At 66.0% G+C, this 22,232-nt stretch overlaps 1 protein-coding gene across 7 annotated transcripts in view; it reads right to left on the minus strand.

The window, feature by feature from the left end:
* MAD1L1 (mitotic arrest deficient 1 like 1) overlaps positions 1 to 22,232 on the minus strand; it is a 280,457-nt gene that overhangs the window by 101,037 nt on the left and 157,188 nt on the right. For 5 of the 7 annotated variants that reach the window (XR_016225664.1, XM_070064279.2, XM_089320737.1 and 2 more), the window contains 2 exons: positions 16,581 to 16,721; positions 6,265 to 6,321 (listed from right to left, as the gene is read on the minus strand). Coding sequence is in view for 6 of the 7 variants with exons in the window: in XM_070064279.2 (XP_069920380.1) it covers positions 6,265 to 6,321; positions 16,581 to 16,721 (198 nt within the window). In the remaining variant the exon portion in view is untranslated. The remainder of the gene's footprint in view (positions 1 to 6,264; positions 6,322 to 16,580; positions 16,722 to 22,232) is intronic. The other 2 variants (XM_089320739.1, XM_089320741.1) reach the window with 1 other exon arrangement.

Raw genomic sequence — 22,232 nt, forward strand, 5'->3', positions numbered from 1 at the left:
AGAGGGCAGGCGTGTGATGTGGAGAGGAGCAGGGATCTCACAGAGGGGCAGACATGTCACTCGGGGGGCAGGCGTGTCACTCGGGGGGCAGGTGTGTCACTCAGGGGGCAGGTGTGTCACTCGGGGGGCAGGTGTGTCACTCAGGGGGCAGACATGTCACTCGGGGGGCAGGTGTGTCACTCAGGGGGCAGACATGTCACTCGGGGGGCAGGTGTGTCACTCAGGGTAGACATGTCACTCGGGGCAGGCGTGTGACACAGAGGGGCAGGTGTGTGACGCAAGGGGCAGGCATATCACATGGAGATGTAGCCATACACAGGAGCCCATCCTGTGACACCAGCCACGCTGCCAGCCATGTGCAGGGGCCCATCCTGTGACATGCCAGCCACGTGCAGGGGCCCATCCTGTGATGCAAGCCACATCACCAGCCACATGCAGGAACCCATCCTGTGACACGCCAGCCACGCACAGGGGCTCATCCTATGACACCAGCCACGCCACCAGCCACACACACGCAGGGGCCCATCCTGTGACACGCCAGCCACGCCACCAGCCACACACAGGGGCCCATCCTGTGACACACCAGCCACGTGCAGGAGCCCATCCTGCGACGCCAGCCACGCCGCCAGCCACGCGCAGGGGCCCATCCTGTGACACCAGCCATGCCGCCAGCCACGCGCAGGATCAGGGAATGCATCTGACAAAATCCGAGACACAAATTACTTCACAGCACAGAAATGACAGGGTGTGCACAGCTCGACAGAGGCAGCCCCAGGCAGCCCCCAGGCAGGCTATGCTCAGGTGACAGCCGGCGGCCTCCCTGGACGTCGGCACTGGGATGCTGCCACGCCACACGGGGCTGCCACCGCAGCCAGCAGCTGGGAACAGTGAGCCATAGCCATCCATACCACGGAGAAATGGAAACGAGCCCTGGGTACCGACACAGCGCCCCGAGAACAGAGACCCCCCCAGCACCCGCACCGGGCTCAGGGGTCACGAGCAGTGTTAAAGTGGGGCACCCTGGGAGCCAGCAGGTGACACAGAGTGAACAGATGCTGCCTGGCTCCGGGACCCCACATGGGTGCCGGTTTGAGTCCCAGCTGTTTTACTTCCGATCCAGCTCCCTGCTAATGCGCCTGGGAAAGCATCGGAGGAAGGCCCAAACTCTCGGGCCCCTGTGCCCACATGGGAGACCTGGGAGAAGCTCCTGGCTCCTGGCTTTGGATCGGCGGAGCTCTGGCCATGGCGGCCATTTGGGAAGTGAAACAGTGGATGGAAGACCCGTTTCTTTCTCTGTCTTTACCTCTTTCTGTAACTCAGTCTTTCGAACAAATAAAGTATGTCTTAGAAAGGAAAGAGAAAAACAGAACCTCAGTTCTCACTCCGCAGAGACTGCCAAGAGCAGGGGTTTTCGGCTGCCGTCGGGACGCCCTCTGCTGCGTGCGCCCTGGCCACGTCTAATTAGAGTGAAATACGTTCATGACACAGCTCACCCAGGACATCCTCCTCATGGCGTAACTGCACTTAAAGAGGAAGACGAACTGTGCTTACGCTCCTAATTAGCACGGGCCTCCTAATTAACAGCAGAGTCAGACTGCCTTTGTCTTGTCGTCTGTAATTAGCTGACAGTCGGTCCACAGACAGCCTGTGCTTCTCTACACAGCGCCACGAGCCTTCTCTCCACACGCAATCACACGCACTCACTCGCCACCGCAGGACGGGAAACCAGCGCCCTGGTGCAGGGCAGCAGGGGTCCACAATCAGCGACCAGGGAGGCCAAGGCGCACCCCTCTGCTTGGCTTGGCTTCCCCTGCCTCCTCTGAAGGCACTCCACGCTGCAGGAGTCAGGGCCAGCAAGACAGGTCCCTCAGCCCTGAGCAGCCCCCAGGAAACAACGGGCAAGGCGGGACACAAATTTGAACCTCCCAAAGGAGGCAGCAGAGCGAAAGGAGGCCTGGCCATGGGCAGGGCTGCAGGAGCAAGGAGCCAGAGAGACTGTGAGCCACCGCCAGGCAGCCCAGGCGAAGTGGGGACAAGCCATGTGTGGCTAGTTCAGAGTCCAGCAGCCCCAGCCTCCGTGCCACTGTGGCCACTGAGTTCAGACAAGTCAGCCAGGCCACTAGCGAGAAGCCCTGCAAGGCCAGCATCCTGTGTTCCGGCTGCTCCACTTCCGATCCAGCTCCCTGCTAACGGCCTTGGAAAAGCAGCAGAGGACGGCCCGGGTGTTTGGGCCCCTGCACCCTCATGGAGACCCAGACGAAGTCCGTGCTGCTGGCTTCGGCCTGGCCCAGGGCTGCCCACTGCAGCCATCTGACGAGTGAAGCAGCAAATGGAAGATATCTACCCCACCCCACCCTGTAACTCTTTCAAAATAAATAAACCTTAAAATAAAAGAAAAAAAAAACCTATACACAGGCTATCAGATCTTGGGGCTGCCAGTGGAAGGCTGGGCCAGACAGCAAGTGGCAGAATCAGGACAGTCCAGACTGCCAGGCCCAGTCCATGGCCAGGGTCAGGGCAAGCAGAGGATGCCCTGGCCCTCAGGCACGGCCACTTCCTACTGTCCTCTGAACCGGACAAGAGAGAAGCAGAGGCAACGAGAGGAGAGGTGAGGCAGACACGAAGCCTGTCCCAGGCAGCAGCAAGGTATCGGCACGCTGTCCGTCTCCCAGGAGCCCCTGGGGCACTGCTGAGCGTCGCCTCAGAGAAGCAGGTCCCAGGTGCCCACCCCAAGCCAGAACACCTCACACTTCCTTAGAAGGCCCCACAGGCCCCCGCCCCAGCAGCCTGAGGTTGGCCTCTGCAAGGAGGTTGGGGTGCAGAGCCTAGGATGGGGGTCTAGGGTCAACTGGGGAGAAATAAAACCAGGACTCTGCCTGGCCCCTCAAACCACAGATGTCAGGTGCTGCAGGGTGTGAGCGTGCTGAGCCAGGGAACACGGGCTGGAAAAGCAGCCACGCTGGCAGCCCATATCCCACCCTGGGCTCCCCGGCCCAGGACAAGGTACAGGGGGATGTCCAGAGCCCACCCCACCCCACAGGCCCGAGACCAGCATGTGGGAGCAGGATGGGGGGGGGGGCAGGGTGGAGGCACTTCTGTGTAGAAGTGGGGGCAGCTGTGAGCAAAGAGCAGAACGTTCCCTGGGCCACAGGCTTGTCCCACGCCAATACAACCACTGCCCCACGCCCATCCCACACAAGGCCCTGGGCCACAGGCTTGTCACACGCCAATACAACCACTGCCCCACGCCCGTCCCACACAAGGCCCTGGGCCACAGGCTTGTCCCACCCAATACAGCCACCGCCCCACGCCCGTCCCACACAAGGCCCTGGGCCACAGGCTTGTCCCTCGCCAATACAACCACTGCCCCACGCCCGTCCCACACAAGGCCCTGGGCCACAGGCTTGTCCCACGCCAATACAACCACTGTCCCACACCCGTCCCACACAAGGCCCTGGGCCACAGGCTTGTCACACGCCAATACACAACCACTGCCCCACGCCCGTCCCACACAAGGCCCTGGGCCACAGGCTTGTCCCACGCCAATACAGCCACTGCCCCACGCCCGTCCCACACAAGGCCCTGGGCCACAGGCTTGTCACACCCAATACAACCACTGCCCCACGCCCGTCCCACACAAGGCCCTGGGCCACAGGCTTGTCCCACGCCAATACAGCCACTGCCCCACGCCCGTCCCACACAAGGCCCTGGGCCACAGGCTTGTCCCACGCCAATACACAACCACTGTCCCACGCCCGTCCCACACAAGGCCCTGGGCCACAGGCTTGTCCCACGCCAATACACAACCACTGCCCCACGCCCGTCCCACACAAGGCCCTGGGCGCTCCTGCATGCAGGTGACCCCCAAGGACGCTGTGCACGGTGACGCAGAGCAGCAGGGTCCCCCGGGCTTCTGCAGATGGCTGCATCCATCCTCCGCAAGGACCCCACCCTGCCCCGGCCACACACATCACCACACACGGGGCCGACGTGAGCAGCTGCGGCTCACCAGATGAGGGCCAGCACCGCACCCCACTGGGGACGCCCACTAGAAGCAAGTGCACCGTGGGCCCTCGTGGGGTGTCCACCTCTCCAGTCCCGCTGCGGGGGTGGGCTTGACGCTCAGGCCCAGGCCCCCTCCCCAGACTCCAGGAGGAAGAAACGCTCACTGCAGGAAACAGAGGAAAAGAAGAGCAAACAGGAGTCTCCCCGGGGACCGGGGCTGGCGCTGCGCTCGCAGGACTCCTGGCGCTGTCCACTCTTCCTCAAGCGCCCGCCAGCACCTGCTCCCTCAGCTCTGCTCACCGGGCGCCAGCCCAGCCCTCCGCAAGCCCGTGAACCACCTGTCCCAAGTCGACAGGGAATGCCTGGGCCCGGCGACCACCGTCACCTGGACTGGCTCCACGAGGCAGCTCCGACACACCCCACTCCCACTGTGCTCACCCTGCTTCAGAGACAGGGGCCGGCCTCCTGCCGCCTGGCACCCACCTGCCCGGCCTGCCAGCCCGCCCCTGTGCCCTGCTGTTCACCTGGTGGTCAGCCAAGGCGATTCCTGGAGCCTTCGGGGTGAGCCCTCAGCCATGCTGCCACCTCTGGGACTGGACAATGCCACACAGCTGCTGCCCCGGGCAAGCCTCAGCACTGGCCAGCGGTCACTGCTCAACACTTGCCACCTCAGGCCTCCCCTGGGTCCCCTTAACCCGGCCACCCCACCCCCACCCAACGTCCGCGTGCTGGGGAGGCCTGAGGCTGGAACCTCGAGTTCTGACTTCTCTGCCACCCACACCTGCCCCCAGGACGGAAACACCTTCTGGAAGCTGTGAGCACACCTCTCCTGCTGGCCTTGACCAGGGCTGCAGGTACAGGCATCCGCGCACTCCTCACCCGGCCAGACGCTGTGGACACCCTCGACCCCGCCCTCCTCACCCGGCCAGACGCTGTGGGCCTCCTCCACCCCCGCCCTCCCCGCCCCGCCAGACGCCTCGGGCCTCCTCGACCCCTGCCCTCCCCGCCCCGGCCAGACTCCCAGGGCTTCCTCGACCCCCACCCTCCTCACCCGGCCAGACGCTGTGGGCGTCCTCGACCCCTGCCCTCAGGCCGTCTCACACACCCACTCTCACTGCAGCGCAGAGGGCCTGGGGTCTTACAGAATGGAGGCCAGGTCATGCCACTGGCCCCGCAGGTCTGCAGGGCCAGACCCCACTGCCCTCGACCCCCTGAGCCCCGCCTGGTCCTAGGACCTTGGACTCGGCCATTTGTGTGCCCCGCCACCTCCACCAACGACCCCCAGACCACTCAGGGCCCTGGTGTGCTCGCTGCTGCAACGGAACCCCCTTCAGTGCTCGCTGGACCGACAGAGAAGGTTCTGGAACGTCCACACAGCCCTCCCCTGGCCATCCGGCCCTGCCTCCTCTCACAGCCCAGGCAGCTGATGGTCTGCAGGCCAGGCTCCTACCCAGCTGGGCCCTGCTCACAACCAGGTCTTACAAGCCATCCCTGCTGTGCTGCTCAGCCCAGTGGGGCCTGGCCCCAGGCCACTGCCAGACACATCAAGTCCCCGAGCACAGCCAGCCCTGGGTCCCTGGGCTCCTGCCAAACCCCACCCTCGCAGCAAAAAGGCCCCCACCCTGGGGCAGGCCCCGGAGCCCACCCCCACACTGACAGCGCGGCCAGCTGCAGTCTGGGGCAGGCCCCGGAGCCCACCCCCACACAGACAGCGTGGCCAGCTGCGGCCAGGGCAGAGCTTCCCGCCACCCTCGCAGTGGCTCCCTGGGGTTTGCTGTGCCCTTCCCAGAGGCTGCCGAGCGCCAGCGCAGCGTGGCGGCTCCCACACCGTTCAGCCTGCCTGCTCACCAGCACGGTGGCCAGGAAGTCCTCCAAGTCACCACTCACTACCCCCGGCGGCTCAAGCTCGAGGCAGCCACACCAGGGAGGAGAGAGCCTTAAAGACGCACCTGCTGCCATGACAGAACAAAACCGGAGCAGGAAACGCGTGCCCGAGAGGATCCCTGGTCTACAAACGCAGCACGGAGCTTGGGCCAGGGCACTGTCACCAGGGCACCCACCACCGCACCAGCCCTCAGGCTCCTCCTGGGCCCTGTCCGCTTTATTCTGTGACCCACGCAGCTCGACTCCTAGCCGCACGTGCTCCCCATTCCGACAGCACGGGAGGAAGTCACCCGCCTCCCTGCACCACAGTCCTGATGGGGGAGTCGGGGTGCCCCCGCCCAGGCCGCAGGCAGCACAGCAGCCCCCGGGACTTACCATGTCTGCTCTCTGCTTCTGGCCTCCCAGGTCCTCCAGGGCCTGAGACAGCTGAGCCTGCAAGACAAGACGGACAGGGTCAGGGGCCGCAGGGGCGCAGGCCCCGCTCCCTCCATGAGGCCTGGCTGAGCCGGCGGGGCCCAGCCTCACCAACAGCATCTGGGGTCACAGGGTAGGCGGTGGTCAGGCCACCCAGCAGCTGGGGACAGCAGATGAACGCAGGATGCCTCCCCTGGAGACGCCCAGATGCCACATGCTTTGCTGAACACCTGTGGGTCTCTGTAGCCCCGGGAGCCAGGGGGTGGCAGCCTGGATGCACACGGCGCTGAGGGGTGGGTCGCAGTGCCTGGGGGCCACCCCAGGCCACGCCCAGCCCCACACCCAGATCAAACCCCACCGACGTCACTGGGCCATGAGGATGCCCCACACACCACGACAGTGAGAAGGCCGCTGAGCTGGCCCCAGCAGCTGAGTGGCTCTGGCCTTGGAGCTGCCTACAAGCCCCAGCGACTCGGCACCACGACGCCCCCTGTACCCGGCTCAGAGGGACGAGGGGAGGCCTCCAGGGTCCAGGCGTACCATCACCATCCCAACTGCAGTCAGCCCTCGTGGCCCCTGCCGGCTCGGTGGGACCGCCACATCTCACACCCACCCCAGGCCGTCTCTCCCCAGCCCGCCCTGCGCAGCGTTTCCCAGCAGCGACTCGGAAGAGCCAGGCAGCTTCCCAGAGCCTCGCACAGCCCAGCCCGGAAGCAGCAAACATGACAAGGAGCACAGGGAGATTGGGAAGCCAGACACGCTGGCGGGAGCCACTCTGGTGGACAAGCTATACCGGCCAGGGAGGCGGCCTGGGCAGGGCCCCAGGGCAGCATAGGCCCCCTAAGCAGCCGCAGTCTCAGCACCTCAGAGCCACTGCCTCTGCTCAGCAAGGCTGGCATGCCGCTGGATGGTGGACGGGGCCCAGTGCTGAGCAGCGCCGGGTGGACGGGGCCCAGTGCTGAGCAGTGCCAGGTGGACGGGGCCCAGTGCTGAGCAGCGCCGGGTGGACGGGGGCCCAGTGCTGAGCAGCGCCGGGTGGACGGGGGCCCAGGGCTAAGCAGCGCCAGGTGGACGGGGCCCAGTGCTGAGCAGCCCCCTCCATGGGGCCCAGTGCTGAGCAGCGCCAGGTGGACGGGGCCCAGGGCTGATGCAGCGCCCCTCCATGGGGGCCCAGGGCTGAGCAGCGCCGGGTGGACGGGGCCCAGTGCTGACGCAGCCCCCTCTCCATGGGGGCCCAGGGCTGAGCAGCGCCGGGTGGACGGGGGCCAGTGCTGAGCAGCGCCCCTCCATGGGGCCCAGGGCTGAGCAGCGCCCCTCCATGGGGGCCCAGTGATGACGCAGCGCCCCTCCATGGGGGCCCAGTGATGACGCAGCACCCCTCCATGGGGGCCCAGTGATGACGCAGCGCCCCTCCATGGGGGCAGGGCAGACACGGGCTGTGTGCAGATCCCCCACCTGTCTGCGCACATGTGATCTGTGTGGCTGCTACACTTCCACAGGAGGGACACATTCACAAAATACCCCCCTCACACTTTGCAGGGGCCAGCCCTGCTCCAGGAACAAAGCAGCTTACTGTCCCTGACGACGATGGACCACCAGCCCGGCGTCTCCTGGGACAGCTATGTGACCTCAGGGGACCCCGAGCCAAGTCTCGGCAGGCCGTGCCCCCAGCCAGCTCAGCAGAGGGGAACTCCAGGAGAGTGGAAGGACAGGGACGCCTGGGGCGGGGGGGGTGGGGGGTGGAGGGGGCTTCCACGGGGCAGGACGCACACAGACTGAGCTCCTGCAGACGGCACACGCAGGCCCGGTGAGCAGCTGTGGACAAAGCACTCACAGGCAGGCTTCCCGGAAAACAGCAGCAAGCGCACTTGACAGCCAGCGGGTGAGGTGGAGCGGCCGGAGCACGGCGCCTCTGCCCGGCGTGTGACACGGCCTCTCCACGGGATGGCGGAGCAGGCAGCCTGCAGAGCTGGCCCAGGGTGCACTCCCTGGAAGGTCATCCGACCTCACCCGGCCAGAAAAACACAGGAAACGCACAGCGTCCAGTGCTTGCTCCCTGGACAGGAAGTAGGGTGCACGGGTCCAAGGGATGGCAGACCGTGTCTGCGAGCTCGGGGGAGGCAGGCGGGGCCCTCAGAGGGCAGGGGCTCCTGGGGTCCAGAGCAGCTGGGGGTTCTTCTCAGGATGAGGGGGAAACCCACACGCTGCCAGTCAGTGGGGGACAACCCCCAGACCATGAACCCCACACCCACGGATGAGGAGCAAGGTGTGCTCACGGAGCTGGTGCTGCAGAGGAGCCACGGGTCAGGCACAGGGGCCATCAGGGCTCCTCGGCCCGGCACGGCCTGGCCGGCCTTTGGCTTCCAGCACTGTACACCCAACCTGAGCCTGCCTCTGTCCCCACTACCTGCCACGTCATCACAGGGTCTACTCAACTCCACTTAGAGCCCCCTATCCAGGGCCTCGGAGCCCACACAGCACCCAGGGCGCCACGCACAGCTGGGATGCACACCGCTGACCTCGCCACAGAGCACTCAGGCCTCCCCGCCAGGCCTGGCCCAGCGCTGGCTCCTCCTGGGCGCCCACCCCCTGAGAAGCGATGTGGTCACTACATGGAGGCCCAAGTCCCTGAGGGGTCACCAGGGAGCCCTCTCCAGCACGGGGCCACGCACAGCCAGGCCCTGCACGCGCACAGAGGAGGCAGATGGCTCAGTGCACGGCACACAGGTGCGGGCTGCCCACAGCTCACACGGCACGGTACACGGCACACAGGTGCGGGCTGCCCACAGCTGGGGCCTAACAAGGCTGTCCTCCAGCTGGGCACCTCTACAAACTCGGTTTCCTCAAACACGAAATTCGGGAAGACAGGATCCTTCGCCATCCACAAGTCACATAGCTGTGACCTAGGAAGCTGTTCACAAAAGCAGAATGCAGCACCCAAGGTGGGCAGGGTCGGGCTAGTTTCAGACAGACAGCAGCTGGGGCAGCGCTGCGGCACAGAGGGCTAAGTCGCATCCGGTACGAGCACCTGCTCCCATCCCAGCTGCTCCACTTCCAACCCAGCTCCCTGTTCACGTGCCTGGGAAAGCAGTGGAGGACGGCCCAAGTGCGGGGTCCCTGCACCCACGTGGCCAGAGCTGGCGGCTGAGGCCATCTGGGGAGTGAACCAGTGGATGTCTCTCCCTCTGTAAAATAAATCTTAAAAATAATAATCACAGAACAGCAGCAGCTGCCACGTGCTGTGTGGGCCACAGCAGGTCCCTGGTCTCCGCAGCCCCAGGAGGGAGGTGTGTGCCTGTCACCTGCCTCACAGCGGAGCACAGCAGAACCACCTGGCTCCCCGGGGTGGGGTGGGGTGGGGCCGTGCGGTCTGCAGCTCAGCCTCGTGGGAAGCCCTTTGGAGGCTCCACGGGCAGCGGGCGGTGACCATGGGGCCCCAGCTCGGCTCCTGCAGGTCCCGCAGAGCTCCCGGCACAGCCTCGCTGGGGCCCAGGTCTTCCCTCCTCCTGGAGCTCGGCATCCCATCCCTGGCACTCAGGGGAGGCAGGGCAGGAGCAGGAGGAGCGGGGACTCTGCAGGCCGTGCCCCAAGCCAGCAGTGGGTGGGGGAGAGCTCCCAGCCCTAGCAGGAGGGGCTCTGCTCCCAGGAGGTTCCCAAGCTCCTCGGGCCAGAGGACATGGGCGGGGCTGCCTACCACAGCCCCATGCAGCCTGCGTGGGCCATGGACACGGCGCTCTGGTCCTCCCCACAGCAGGGGCCCCGCTGGACGACACTTGCCCTGCGCCAGGGACCCCCAGGCAAACACCGCCCGAGCCACATTCCTGAAGAGCTCAGCGGGTCCTACCCCAGCTCCTGTGACCAGACGGATGTAACGACAGGAGAGCCTGGGACAAAGCCATCCCGGTTGAAGGTGGGCCCCACGTCCTGACGAGGGCCAGCACGAAGGCAGGCTGGGGTGGTGCAGCTGCTGCCTTCTGCTGATGGGACGCCCTCATCTCAGACTTGCAGCCTGGGTCCCACAGCGCCGAGCCTGGCTGTTTCAAGGTCACTGGTAGCCAAGCCACTGCTTCAGGGCCCCACGGGCCACGGGCCAGGAGACAGCACAGCACAGAGACATGGGGCCCGTGAAGGCAGGACGGCCCCATCCTCAGAATTCCCAGGGTGGCCCCGACCCCCTGTCCCAGGACAGAGCGCTGTCACGGCACACATCCACCATGGCACACACGCCACCACCATGTGATGGCAGAGCTGGGCAGGGCCTGTGGAGACACGAGCCACTCTCCCACGGCACTGCTGGGCTACAGTGCCCACTGAGCAGGGGCCAGACCCTGGAGAGAAGTGGACGAGGGGACCTGGCTGAGCCATGCCACCCACTAGGTCACACCGGGCAGAGGAGCACTGCCATGCTGTGAAGGGCTGCGGGCAGCAGGGCAGGCGTCAGCCTGTCCCAGACCCATCTGTCCCCGCTGGTGGCCCTGAGCAGTCAGCCCACCCGACACTCATCCCGCTTGCAACAGCGGCCCCTCAGCCCCCACGGCGCTCTCAGCATCAGGCCCTGGCCCTTGGGGCCTGAACGACGGCCCTCGGCCAAGAGCCGCTGCAGCAGGGCCGTGCTCAGAGGGCGAGGACCAGGCCGCCTCGGAGGGGCAGCCCTCGCCCGTCACCCGGCTTGCGTGTGAAGGCAGTGTTCCTGCACCGAGGGACAGGAGGGAGGGGACAGCCTGTGTCTGGCAGAGGAACACGGCCCAGGGCACTGGAGGGAGCTGAGGCAGCGGGCGGCTGGGGCTGGCACGGCCCTGCCCCGGCTGCCCCGCACCCGCCTGTGCGCCGACTTCAGGAGAAGGAGTCGGCACAGCCGCTTCCTCCTGTGCTTCCCTGAGACTTCCTGCCACAGCCAGGCTCCCTTCTAAGCAGAAAAGCTGCGTCACGCCTCACGGCCCCACCACCATCTCCCAGGCCCACGGGCATCCAGCCTCGGGCCCTGTGCACCCCCAAGCGGGCAGAAGAGCACCAAGGAGGGGCCAGGCCCTGGCGAGGGGACCCCAGACCCCACAGCCCAGCCCCTGCCGTCAGCCTGGGCGGCTACGGGCCGTGCGGCAGAGGGAAGGCGGCTGCTGCCCGGGGGGCCTCCACTGGGCCACCTCCCTCCTGAAGCCCAGGGACAGGGACAGCTGCAGGGACACAGGAAGCCGACGGGGGATGGTGAGGCCGGGGGATGCCAAGTGCACCAGGCACCAGCCCCACATGACCCGGGGGGAAAAGGCAGGCCCTGGTCAGAGCTGACACGGAAGGGAGAGCCAGTGACTCCCTGCGCAGCCTGCTGTGACAAGTGTGACGGAAGAGGCCCCTGCAGCCTGCGTGGGCATGGCCACGGCGTCTGGTCCTCCCAACGGCAGGCCCGCCGGGACCTCATCTGAAGCCACGGCTGAGCTCAGGGCCAGGGTCTCCACCCTCCAGCAGGCGAATGCTGGCCGAGGCCACCTCCTGGGGCTGCCTGAGAACCACACCAGGAAGCGGTGTGCAGAGCAGGGCAGCACGGCCATGCTTCCTGCCAGGGCCACGCCAACACCTCCTGGTCCAGGGAGCCTGGGCCTAACCCTCACCCTCACCCTAACGCACCCCCAGGCCGAGCCCCGTCAGGCCTGCCCACGTGAAGCCACGTCCCTCGGCCCACGTCTGGGCTGTCCGCCTCCTGTTCGCGCCGACCAAGACGCTTCAGGCCTGGAGGTAGCTTCCCACCCGTGTTTTCGCTGCTTCTAGACTTCCCATGTTGTTTACCTTCTGCTTTGCAGAGCTGTCTCGGGCTCTGAGAAGGAGGTGGTGCAGACGTACGTGCCTGAGGAGGGGGAGGACAGCCCCAAGAGGGACAGCGGCACAGACGGCGCCACCTGGGCCCCACGGCCGTGGCGGGCGGGGAGGAGCCGTGAGGTCCAGAACCCAGCCGCAGACCGCCACACAGCCGGCAGCACCATAATCTGTTTTAATTAAATAAATTGGAAATACAAATCAGGCAGATATGTGGAACCAAGGTGGCGGAGCGCGCTTACAGCCCCGTGGAGACAGGATTCACGACAGGCGCTCCCAGCGTCTGCAGCCGCTTTATTAAACGGAATAAATAAAACCGCGCAAATGGCACAAACTTTGCCAGAGACAGGCTACTGGGACCCTCTCAGCTAATTCATCTCCAGCTAGTATCACTGGGATGTTTTTGCCAGAATCAAGACCTCCTCCATGTCAGGGGTGACTGGCGGAGGCTGACAGGAGGGAGAAAGAGGGGTCCCAGAGGGGCGGGGGTCTGTGCAAGCCCCCTGAGGCCCCCAGTCCCCCCAGTGCCCAACACACTCACAGGACAAGGTTAGACGCGGGAGTCGCAGGGACAGCACAAAGAAGAGACGACAGGGAACGGTGGGGCTGGGGCAGCGGCAGTGTGGGGGCCTAGCTGACTGCAGGCCCCTCCCACACCCGCAGGGTCAGACCCAGGGCCGCAGAGCAGCCTGCCCGGCCGCAGCGTGGCCCCTGGCTCGACGCAGCCACTCTGGGGCCTGGCCGAGGGACTCATGCTGCCACGCGCCCCACACGGTGCTGCGTCCTGGCCACAGGTGACGGACGGCTGCCGGGGAGGCTCCAGAGCCTGGAGTGGACGTGCTCTGTGAAGCTACATAACTTCCTGCCGCACGTCAGCACGTGCCACCCAACTAGCAAACCTGCGACAGGCGGCCTGAAGAAGCTACGGAGGCTCAACGTGTGCAGGGTCCGACACACAGCACGACCGTGACACGACAGCAAAGGCCACGCCGACTGCTCCGCACTGCGGGGCAAGGCCCAGGGCTGGAGAGCTCGGCGCCACCCAGCAGGCCGCTCCAGGCGGCTCCAGCTCCGGGACTCTGGAGGCCAGACCTGGGAAGGGGGCCGAGGCTCAGCACCCTGGGGGAGCCGTGAGGAGGGGGACACGCAGGGGCAGGGGTGGCAGGGTCTGCGCCTCGGCCTCCCCCTGCTCTAACAGCCTGGGCCCAGAGGCGCGGTGCCTGCAGGTCAGGGCACAGGCAGCATCCCCAGAACGACGGGAGCAGTCTGAGGTCAGAGGTCATCTGCCTGGGGCCTCCTCTCAGTGGGAAATGGGTTCAAAGCCAGGCGCCTCTCCGGCCTGTCCGCACCGACGCCTGTCCCCAGGAAAGCTCAGGCTAGCGCAGGAAGGCCCAGCTGGGCCTCGGCTGTGGGTTCAGGTTGTGCAGCCGTCCTCAGCTGCCAGGACTGCGCTGTACTGTCCTGGGAACCCCCGTCCTGCCCTGCCCAGCGCTCAGCCTGCTCCCCACCTGTGAGGAGGAACCAGAGCATTTAGGGGGGCCCATGGCCCCATGACAGCCAAGAACAGCCACTGGCTGGCCAGAGGCCAGGACCCAGAGGAGGAGTGGGCCTGGCGGGGGGAGCGGGGCTGCGGGAGGGGCTCCGCACCCTGCCCAAAGCCCACAGTGCTCTGGGTTTCCCCCTGACTAGGCAACCCGGGGCCTAGGGAGAAGGGAGCCTGAAGCCTGGGGCAGCCACATCCCCCTGCCCCGTGCCTGTCCCAGGCGGCCTGACAGTGTGAGGGGCACAGCCTCGCTCACCTGCCCAATGCTGTGGGGCCCCCAGCAGGGGCTCGCTCCCTCGGGCAGGCACCGGGGCCCATGGTCCCGAGGGTCGCCCCGGCTCCTCCTTCCTGCCCTTCCGGGGATGGAGCACACCTCCAGTGAGTGCCAGCACAGCCTCCAACCCCTCCGTCCTCCTAGGCCCCAGCTGGGAGCAGCAGCAGCGCCCAGGGCGTGGGTCCTGGCACAGCTCGGTCAGCGGGTCACAGACTGGCTGCCGGGGTGGCCCTACTCCAGCTCACACAGGATGGGGCCTTGGAGCCAGGGCGCCCTCTGCAGGGGAGGGGAGGGGCTCTCAGGGCAGCCCCACCCTGCCCACCCCAGGCTGGCCTTCCCTGGGCCCGGGAGCAGCCCAGGGGCTTGTCTGCTGCCACCTGGTGGAGGCAGGTTCACAGGTTCCTGGCCCCAGTGCACACAGGCATCTCTGGCAAGACCACTCTGGCTGAGAGTGGTCACCACGGCTGTTCCCAAAGGGTGGCGTGCAGTCCTGCCTCCCCGGGGGGAGGGCTCCTGTCAGAGGTAGAAGGGAGCCCGCCCCATGGAGACAGCAGGCTCAGAGCGCCCTGCCTGGGACAGGACTCCAGGTCTGCACTGTGCAGGACATCAGGGCCACCTTGCACATCCACGGGCTCCAGGGGCAGGGTGGGAAGGCCAGGCCTCGGCTCCAGCAGCCAAAGCCGAGCGGCGCCGTGGGCCAGGGCACAGGCTGAGCGTCTCTACCCTGCAGCCAAAGCCGAGCGGCGCCGTGGGCCAGGGCACAGGCTGAGCGTCTCTACCCTAACACCAGCCGGGGTCGGGGCGGCTTGAGACAGGGACAGTAGATCAGGGCTGAGGGCAGTGGCTCAGTCCCAGCCCTGCACCCGGATTGACCATGTAAACCAAGTGACGTGGGAGGAGGTCAGCTGTAGTGACAGCGACTGTTCCTACACCAGTTGAGCCTCCTAGACGTGTCTCCTGCAACCCTAGGAGGTGGACAAAGGGAACAATCTGTCAGTACGCGGTCCTCCAGGGACAGGGACTGGGGCAAGGGCTCCCCGAGGCCACCTCGCGATGGCTGAGGTCTGCCGAGAGGGCCGGCAAGGCCCCAACACAGCGACCGTCCAGCCTGAGCTCCAACGCTGACAGCCTGTGATCACCAGGACACACGGGCGCAGGGCATATGGCACTGTTGAGCCCGGCTGGGGGGCTTGCAGCAAGCTGAGTCCAAGCACCAGGTGCACCAGACCGGGCGCTCCCTCGCTGTAAACGTGCGGGGACGACAGGAGGCGTCACGGAGCCTTCCCCACCAACCCCTCGTCAGCGTTTCCCACGGAGCAGATGCGTTGCAATAAAACGGTTGTGAATGCATTACACCGGCGTTGATTTCGCCCAGTGCAGCTGGAGCCAGCACCTCGCGTCGGCACTCACTGGCCACGGCTAGGGAAGCAGCGGGACAGCACCACCGTGGCCAGCAGCAGGTCCAGCGGTCAGGACCCGAGGGCCCCTCACTCCTGGGCGCCACTCTTGCAATGCAAGCAGAGGCGCTGAGTGACGCTGCCGTCAGCGGGGCAGGGACCGTGGTCACACTGCGTGCCTGGCTGAGTGCATCTCCACCTCCAGTATGGCGGCCAGGCATGGCCACTGAGTGTGGAGACCAACCGGCCGAGGGCCGCGGTCCCAGCAGCTGCAGTCTCAGGCCCAGGCCGGCAATGCAGGGCCCACAGCCAGGCCGCAGGCTACAGATCTGTGCTCAAAACCCAGTGCCACCGCGTGCCAGCCGGTGACTGGGCCTCGGTCTCCACGCCGGCACAATCACGAGAACAGCACCTGCGTCTGAATCACGGTGAGAACCAGACCGGACCGGACCGGACGACGCCGTCGAGAGCTCGGACAGCCGACCAGCGGGGTGGCGCCCGTGGTGGCCGCTTCCCTGCCTCACTTCCAGGCAGCAGAAGGGCTGTGCTGTCCCTAAAGAGGCGGCTTCAGAGCAAACACCAGTCCTCCGGCCTCTGGGCTGGGAACGGTCTGCAGGAACCTCTGGCCCGGGCGAGCGCGGAGCAGCCTCAGGCTCCCAGGGCCTGCACAGCTCCAGCTGTGCTCTCAGCTGAGCGGCTAAGAGCTGGAAGCCCTGGCGGCCCTGGGGCATCAGGGAGGAGAGGCACAGTGACATCAGAGGTCTCTAGGGCGTGGTCAGCACAGCCACTGACAGCCCTGAAGGCCCAAATGCCACGGAGCCAGTGGCTCAAACTCCTCTCCAAAACCGGAGCCGTCCGCCATGGCGCTTAGGCCTCGCCCAGGATGACGCAGTGGGCAAGGGCAGGAGAGGGAGAAGCCAGGCCTCAGCCTGCCCCCTGCCTGGACGACAGGCACAGGGCCGAAGCGCCTGCCCAGGTGCAGCAAGGCCTCGGGCAAAGCTGCCAGCACCGCGAGACCATGGCCCAGGGCGGCCCGGGGTGGCCCAGGGCCGCCGGAGACCAGCTCTGCCCAGTGGAGGCTGCTGCTCACCCAGCAGCACACCACCTGCCTGCTGCCTGATGGGCCTCAGGGGCCCCAATCACCGAGCGGCTTGCGGCTAACTGCCGGGACCCCGTCACAGCAGACAGATGGCATCGCACACAGCCACAACCCACGGGCCCCAGGTCACCGGGGCAGCCGCGTGCAGTGCAGGCCCACCTCCATGTCCGCGCTGTGTGCCAGCACCTTCTGCACCATGTCCTCGGCCTCACGCATGCGGCGGGTCAGCTGGGGCGAGTACTCGGCCTGCGTCAGCTCGCTGTCGTAGGACCCCAGGATGGCACGCATGCCGTCGCGCTCCTGTGGGCAGAGAACACAGTGAGTGTGGGGGGAGGGTGGCGTGGAGATGCAGCAGGGGCACCTGGGGGCCTCCCAGGACCCTCCAAAGCCCTGACTCGGGTGCACACTCAGCCGTGAACACAGCCACCCACAGGAGGGGCACAGGTGCTCGGGGGTCCCTGACCAAGCACGGCTGGGCCCAGTGGTCCCCGTGCCCACTGTCCGAGCCAGGCCTGGGGCTGCAGCAGGTGTGCGAGGCCCAACAACAGCACACACGGGGTGCCCAGCCCTGCACTTCTCTGGGTCCCAACCAGGCCAGGCCCAGGAGAACAGAGCAGGCTCTGGAGAGGACGAAGCTCTGAATGTGGCCTCTGGCTGGGAGCGCCCAGGCTGCACAGGCAGGCACACCCCGCGGGGGAGGGGAGCCCACCACGCTGGCCCTGCCCGCCGCTCCCCCTGTGCGCAGTCTGGTCTTGGTGAGCATCTTGTTCCCCACACAGCTCACGGTGCTGGAGCCCCAAGGGCGCCACCAGTCGCGCCCACCCCATCCCTGCCTGCCTCGAGAGAACAGGGTGTCTCGGGGAGCGGCGGGGCGGGCTTCCTGGCAGGGGCACAGGGCCCGGGAGCTGCTCGAGCAGCACTGAGGACACTGGACAGACCCACCGAGGTCGCCCAAGGGGCCAGGCGTGACCCTGAGGGGAGACGTCCTCCGCCCTCCGGCAGCAGAGGCCAGCCAGGGAGCAGCCGCAGAGGCAGACGGGGGCGTCCCCAGGGGTTGCCTGTCGCCACCTCCCTGCCCCAGACTGGGGGATCCCAGAAATAGGCCTGAAGCTGCAGGGCGGAGGACACTTAGGGTCCCAGACGCAGAACCTTCACCTCAAAGCCAAGGCCAGGCCAGGCCATTCCCCTACCCGCTGGCATCTGTCGAGCTGAGACCGCACGATGAGACAGAGGCAGGGACGCCTCCGTGAGCCAGGAAGCTCCCCCCACCCCCGGTCTGCGCCGTGGACATGGAGTCACAGGGGACCCCCACCCCCACACGTGACCACCCGGGGTCTGTGAATGGACACGGGGTCACAGGGAGCTTCCCCCACCCCCACACATGATCACCCGGGGTCTGTGCGGTGGACACGGGGTCACAGGGAGCTTCCCCCACCCCAACACGTGATCACCCAGGGTCTGTGAATGGACACGGGGTCACAGGGCGCTTCCCCCACCCCCACACGTGAGCACTGGGAGTCTGCACGAGCACGTAGGGTCAGCAGTTTGGGGAGGGCCTGCGCATCTGCGTTTCCCCGTGAGCCATTCCTGCCGTGGGTTCTACCCCATTCTCTGGGGGTGGGGTGGGGGTGGGGTGGGGGTGGGGTGGGGGCTGCTACGGCCAGCAGAGCCCCGGAAGAAGTGTGGTGTTTCCAAGGCCCAAGCAGGTGTAGCTGTGCTCCGGGGCCAGTGCTCAAACCTCCCTACGTCTCATGTCCTTTGCTAAGGACACAGGTCCTGGGGACGATTGTGGACATGCACACGGCCACAGAGAAGGTGCCTGCGAGCTGTCCCGGCCAGCGACCCTCAGGAGAGAACAGCGGAGCCCTTCTCGTGCCTGCCAGGCCCAGAGGCAGGTTCCCCGTCTTCCCCGGCACCCCGCCCTGCCCAGGAGAGCTGCAGTAAGGGGCGGGGACGGGCCACACCAGTACAGCTGAAAGGGCAAAGCCACGGTCCGTGCAGACCCCTGCTCCTCCACTGGGCAGGGGCCAGAGAGCAGCAAGCTCTCCCCTGGGAACGGGCCCACGTGACCACCTCGGTCCTCCACACATGCTCTGTTTCTACCGCTCTGAGCTGGGCCCCAGCCGTGTCCCCACACAGGAATGGGAGCCATCAGGCTTAGCCCCCGTGTCTGGGGCGGCCATCTCATGAGCCAGGTCCAGCACGGTCACTCTGGCATGGACTTGGTAATCAGTGGATGAGACATGGAAGCTGCACACCCCGCTGGAACTGGTCACACCCGGGGAAGGGTCTGCACAGGAGGCTTAGCACAGGCCTGTGTTATTGAAATCCTGCATCTTCCCACCGACGTTTATGGTCTACAGCCAGCTGCCCGAGTTACCACCGCCAGGCGTCGATGCCTCTCACCCGGAGCAGTAATGGGCTCCTTTATTGGCCCATCCATCTGCACACGGCAGCCCCTCCCATGAGCAGCAGTGGGGCAGGAGCGGGGCTGGGTCCCGGCGTCTGTGGCGGCTTTTGAACGATTGGTTCCCCTGTGGGTGAAGTGTGCTTCCCACTTGAGCAAACACCGGCGATGAGATACCACCCACACAGGCACCCAGGCTGCGCCGACACCAGCGGTACTCTCCACCGACTGCAGCCCCATGGGTACAGCTGGGTCTGGTCACGTAACTAACCACAACGCCGAGAACGAGCTGAGGACCCGAGGAGATCAGCGGGGCCGTCGCATCGCCAGACCCCACGCGGCCAGTCAGGGCGGGGGAGCTGGCTAGAGGGGCCCACCGAGGTCACAGCCAGGGGAAGACCCTGGTGCTCTCCAGCCCCTCCAGCCCCCAGGAGGCAGCGGCAGGCCGGAGAGCAGCCCTGCCAACTGCCCTCCCTCTGCTCCCGCCCAGGCCTGGCCTGCCACAGCTGCAGGCTCACTTTCTTCTCCCACGCCCACTCCACGCCTGTCCAAAGGGTGCCAGCTCAGCACCAGGGGAAGGTCGCCCGCCCCTCCTCCTGGGGCCAGGGCTGCCCAGCGCCCACGCCTCGTCCCAGCTGTCTCCCCTCAACACGGCCGCCCACACGAGCCTTCCATGACACATGTACTGATGCCACGTTGACTGTATGCTGACCACAACGTGTGCACTGACATGCATCCTGACAACACCCGTGCTGATGACCACGTGTGCTGGCCACACGTGTACTGACACATTCTGACACACGTGCTGACACCCACATGCGTGCTGGCCACAACGTGTACACTGATGCCATGCTGAGAGACTCCACACATCTGCAGAGCCCAGTTCCACTCACCAACCGCCCACAGGTGCACAAAGGGCACTAGGCAGAGTTCAGACCTGTGACTTGGCCTGCCTGCTCTGCGTACTGGCCCCGCACTGGCCCTCTCATCCTCCCCGCCATCAGAAGCCTGCTCTGTGTCCTGACCCTGCACTGGCCCTCCCCCCCCGCCCATCAGAAACCTGCTCTGCGCCCTGACCCTGCACTGGCCCTCCCCCCCCATCAGAAGCCTGCTCTGCGCCCTGACCCTGCACTGGCCCTCCCCCTCCCCCCCATCAGAAGCCTGCTCTGTGTCCTGACCCTGCACTGGCCCTCCCCCCCATCAGAAGCCTGCTCTGCGTCCTGACCCTGCACTGGCCCTCCCCCCCCCATCAGAAGCCTGCTCTGTGTCCTGACCCTGCACTGCCCCCCCCCCAACAGAAGCCTGCTCTGTGCCCTGACCCTGCACTGGCCCTCCCCCTCCCCCCCATCAGAAGCCTGCTCTGTGCCCTGACCCTGCACTGGCCCTCCCCCCCATCAGAAGCCTGCTCTGTGCCCTGACCCTGCACTGGCCCTCCCCCTCCCCCCCATCAGAAGCCTGCTCTGTGCCCTGACCCTGCACTGGCCCTCCCCCTCCCCCCCATCAGAAGCCTGCTCTGCGCCCTGACCCTGCACTGGCCCTCTTGTCCTCCCCCTCCCCCCCATCAGAAGCCTGCTCTGTGTCCTGACCCTGCACTGCCCCCCCCATCAGAAGCCTGCTCTGTGCCCTGACCCTGCACTGGCCCTCCCCCGCCCCCATCAGAAGCCTGCTCTGTGTCCTGACCCTGCACTGGCCCCCCCCCCCCATCAGAAGCCTGCTCTGTGCCCTGACCCTGCACTGGCCCTCCCCCGCCCCCATCAGAAGCCTGCTCTGTGCCCTGACCCTGCACTGGCCCTCCCCCTCCCCCCCATCAGAAGCCTGCTCTGTGCCCTGACCCTGCACTGGCCCTCCCCCCCCCCCCATCAGAAGCCTGCTCTGTGTCCTGACCCTGCACTGGCCCTCTCGTCCTCCCCCCCATCAGAAGCCTGCTCTGTGCCCTGACCCTGCACTGGCCCTCCCCTTCCCCCCCCATCAGAAGTCTGCTCTGCGCCCTGACCCTGCACTGACCCTCCCCCCCATCAGAAGCCTGCTCTGTGCCCTGACCCTGCACTGGCCCTCCCCCCCATCAGAAGCCTGCTCTGCGTCCTGACCCTGCACTGGCCCTCCCCCCCATCAGAAGCCTGCTCTGTGCCCTGACCCTGCACTGGCCTCCCCCATCAGAAGTCTGCTCTGCGCCCTGACCCTGCACTGACCCTGCACTGCCCCCCGCCCCCCATCAGAAGCCTGCTCTGCAGCGCGGGCCTCAGAAGGGCATGGTCATCCCCCAAAGACGGCACTCGTGGCTCGGACAACACAGGCTCCACCGAGAACACAGACCCGCTGGAGACCCACGCTGGGGTCAGGCAAAGGGGCCTTCAAACTTAACTGACACAGACCGGCTGTGCCACGGGGACCAAGGGGCAAACTCTCAGCTCCCCCTGCTGTGCAGAACCGGACACGACTACCCCCAGGGTGCTCAACGGGTGACGGGCTCAACAGTACACACAAGGCGGCACCAGCACCCAGCAGGGGCTGAAGGGACAGGGAGGGAGGGGCCCCACAGCACGCTGGCACCAGGCCCCACCCCGACATGCCTCTCTGCCCCTGGCCCTAAACAACCTGTTTTCTTTCCTTCCTGACCAGTGGCTGTTCCAACGATTCGCGGGCCACAGTCCAAGTGCTCATTCTCCAGGCACATCGCACACTGCTGGTGCACGTGTCACCTCACTTATCAAAACCACCAGGCGGGGGGGCAGCACTGTGGCATGGCGGGTAACGCTGCTGCCTGCAGTGCCGGCATCCCATGTGGGTGCTGGTTTGAGTCCCGGCTGCTCCACTTCCCATCCAGCTCTCTGCTGTGGCCTGGGAGAGCAACAGAAGATGGCCCAAGTCCTTGGGCCCCTGCACCCGTGTGGGAGACCGGAAAGAAGCTCCTGGCTCCTGGCTTCAGATCGGTGCAGATCAGGCCATTGCAGCCATCTGGGGAGTGAACCAGCAGATGGAAGACCTCTCTCTCTCTCTCTCTCTCTCTCTCTCTGCCTCTCCCCTTTCTGTGTAACTCTTTCATTCAAATAAATCTTTTAGGGGGGGGTAGGCAGAGTTAGACAGTGAGAGAGAGACAGAGAGAAAAGGTCTTCCTTTTTTCTGTTGGTTCACCCCCCAAGTGGCCACTACGGCCAGCGCATTGTGCCGATCCGAAGCTAGGAGCCAGGTGCTTCCTCCTGGTCTCCCATGCAGGTGCAGGGTCCAAGCACCTGGGCCATCCTCCACTGCCTTCCCAGGCCACAGTAAAGAGCTGGACTGGAAGAGGACAACCAGGACAGAACCGGCGCCCCAACCAGGACTAGAACCTGGGGTGCTGGCGCCGCAGGCGGAGGATTAGCCTAGTGAGCTGCAGCGCTGGCCAAAATAAATCTTAAAAAAAAAAA

This window comes from Oryctolagus cuniculus, chromosome 19, assembly GCF_051225735.1.
Source record: "Oryctolagus cuniculus isolate XC-2025 breed Fujian yellow rabbit chromosome 19, ASM5122573v1, whole genome shotgun sequence".
In the NCBI taxonomy this organism is placed as follows: Eukaryota; Metazoa; Chordata; class Mammalia; order Lagomorpha; family Leporidae; genus Oryctolagus; species Oryctolagus cuniculus.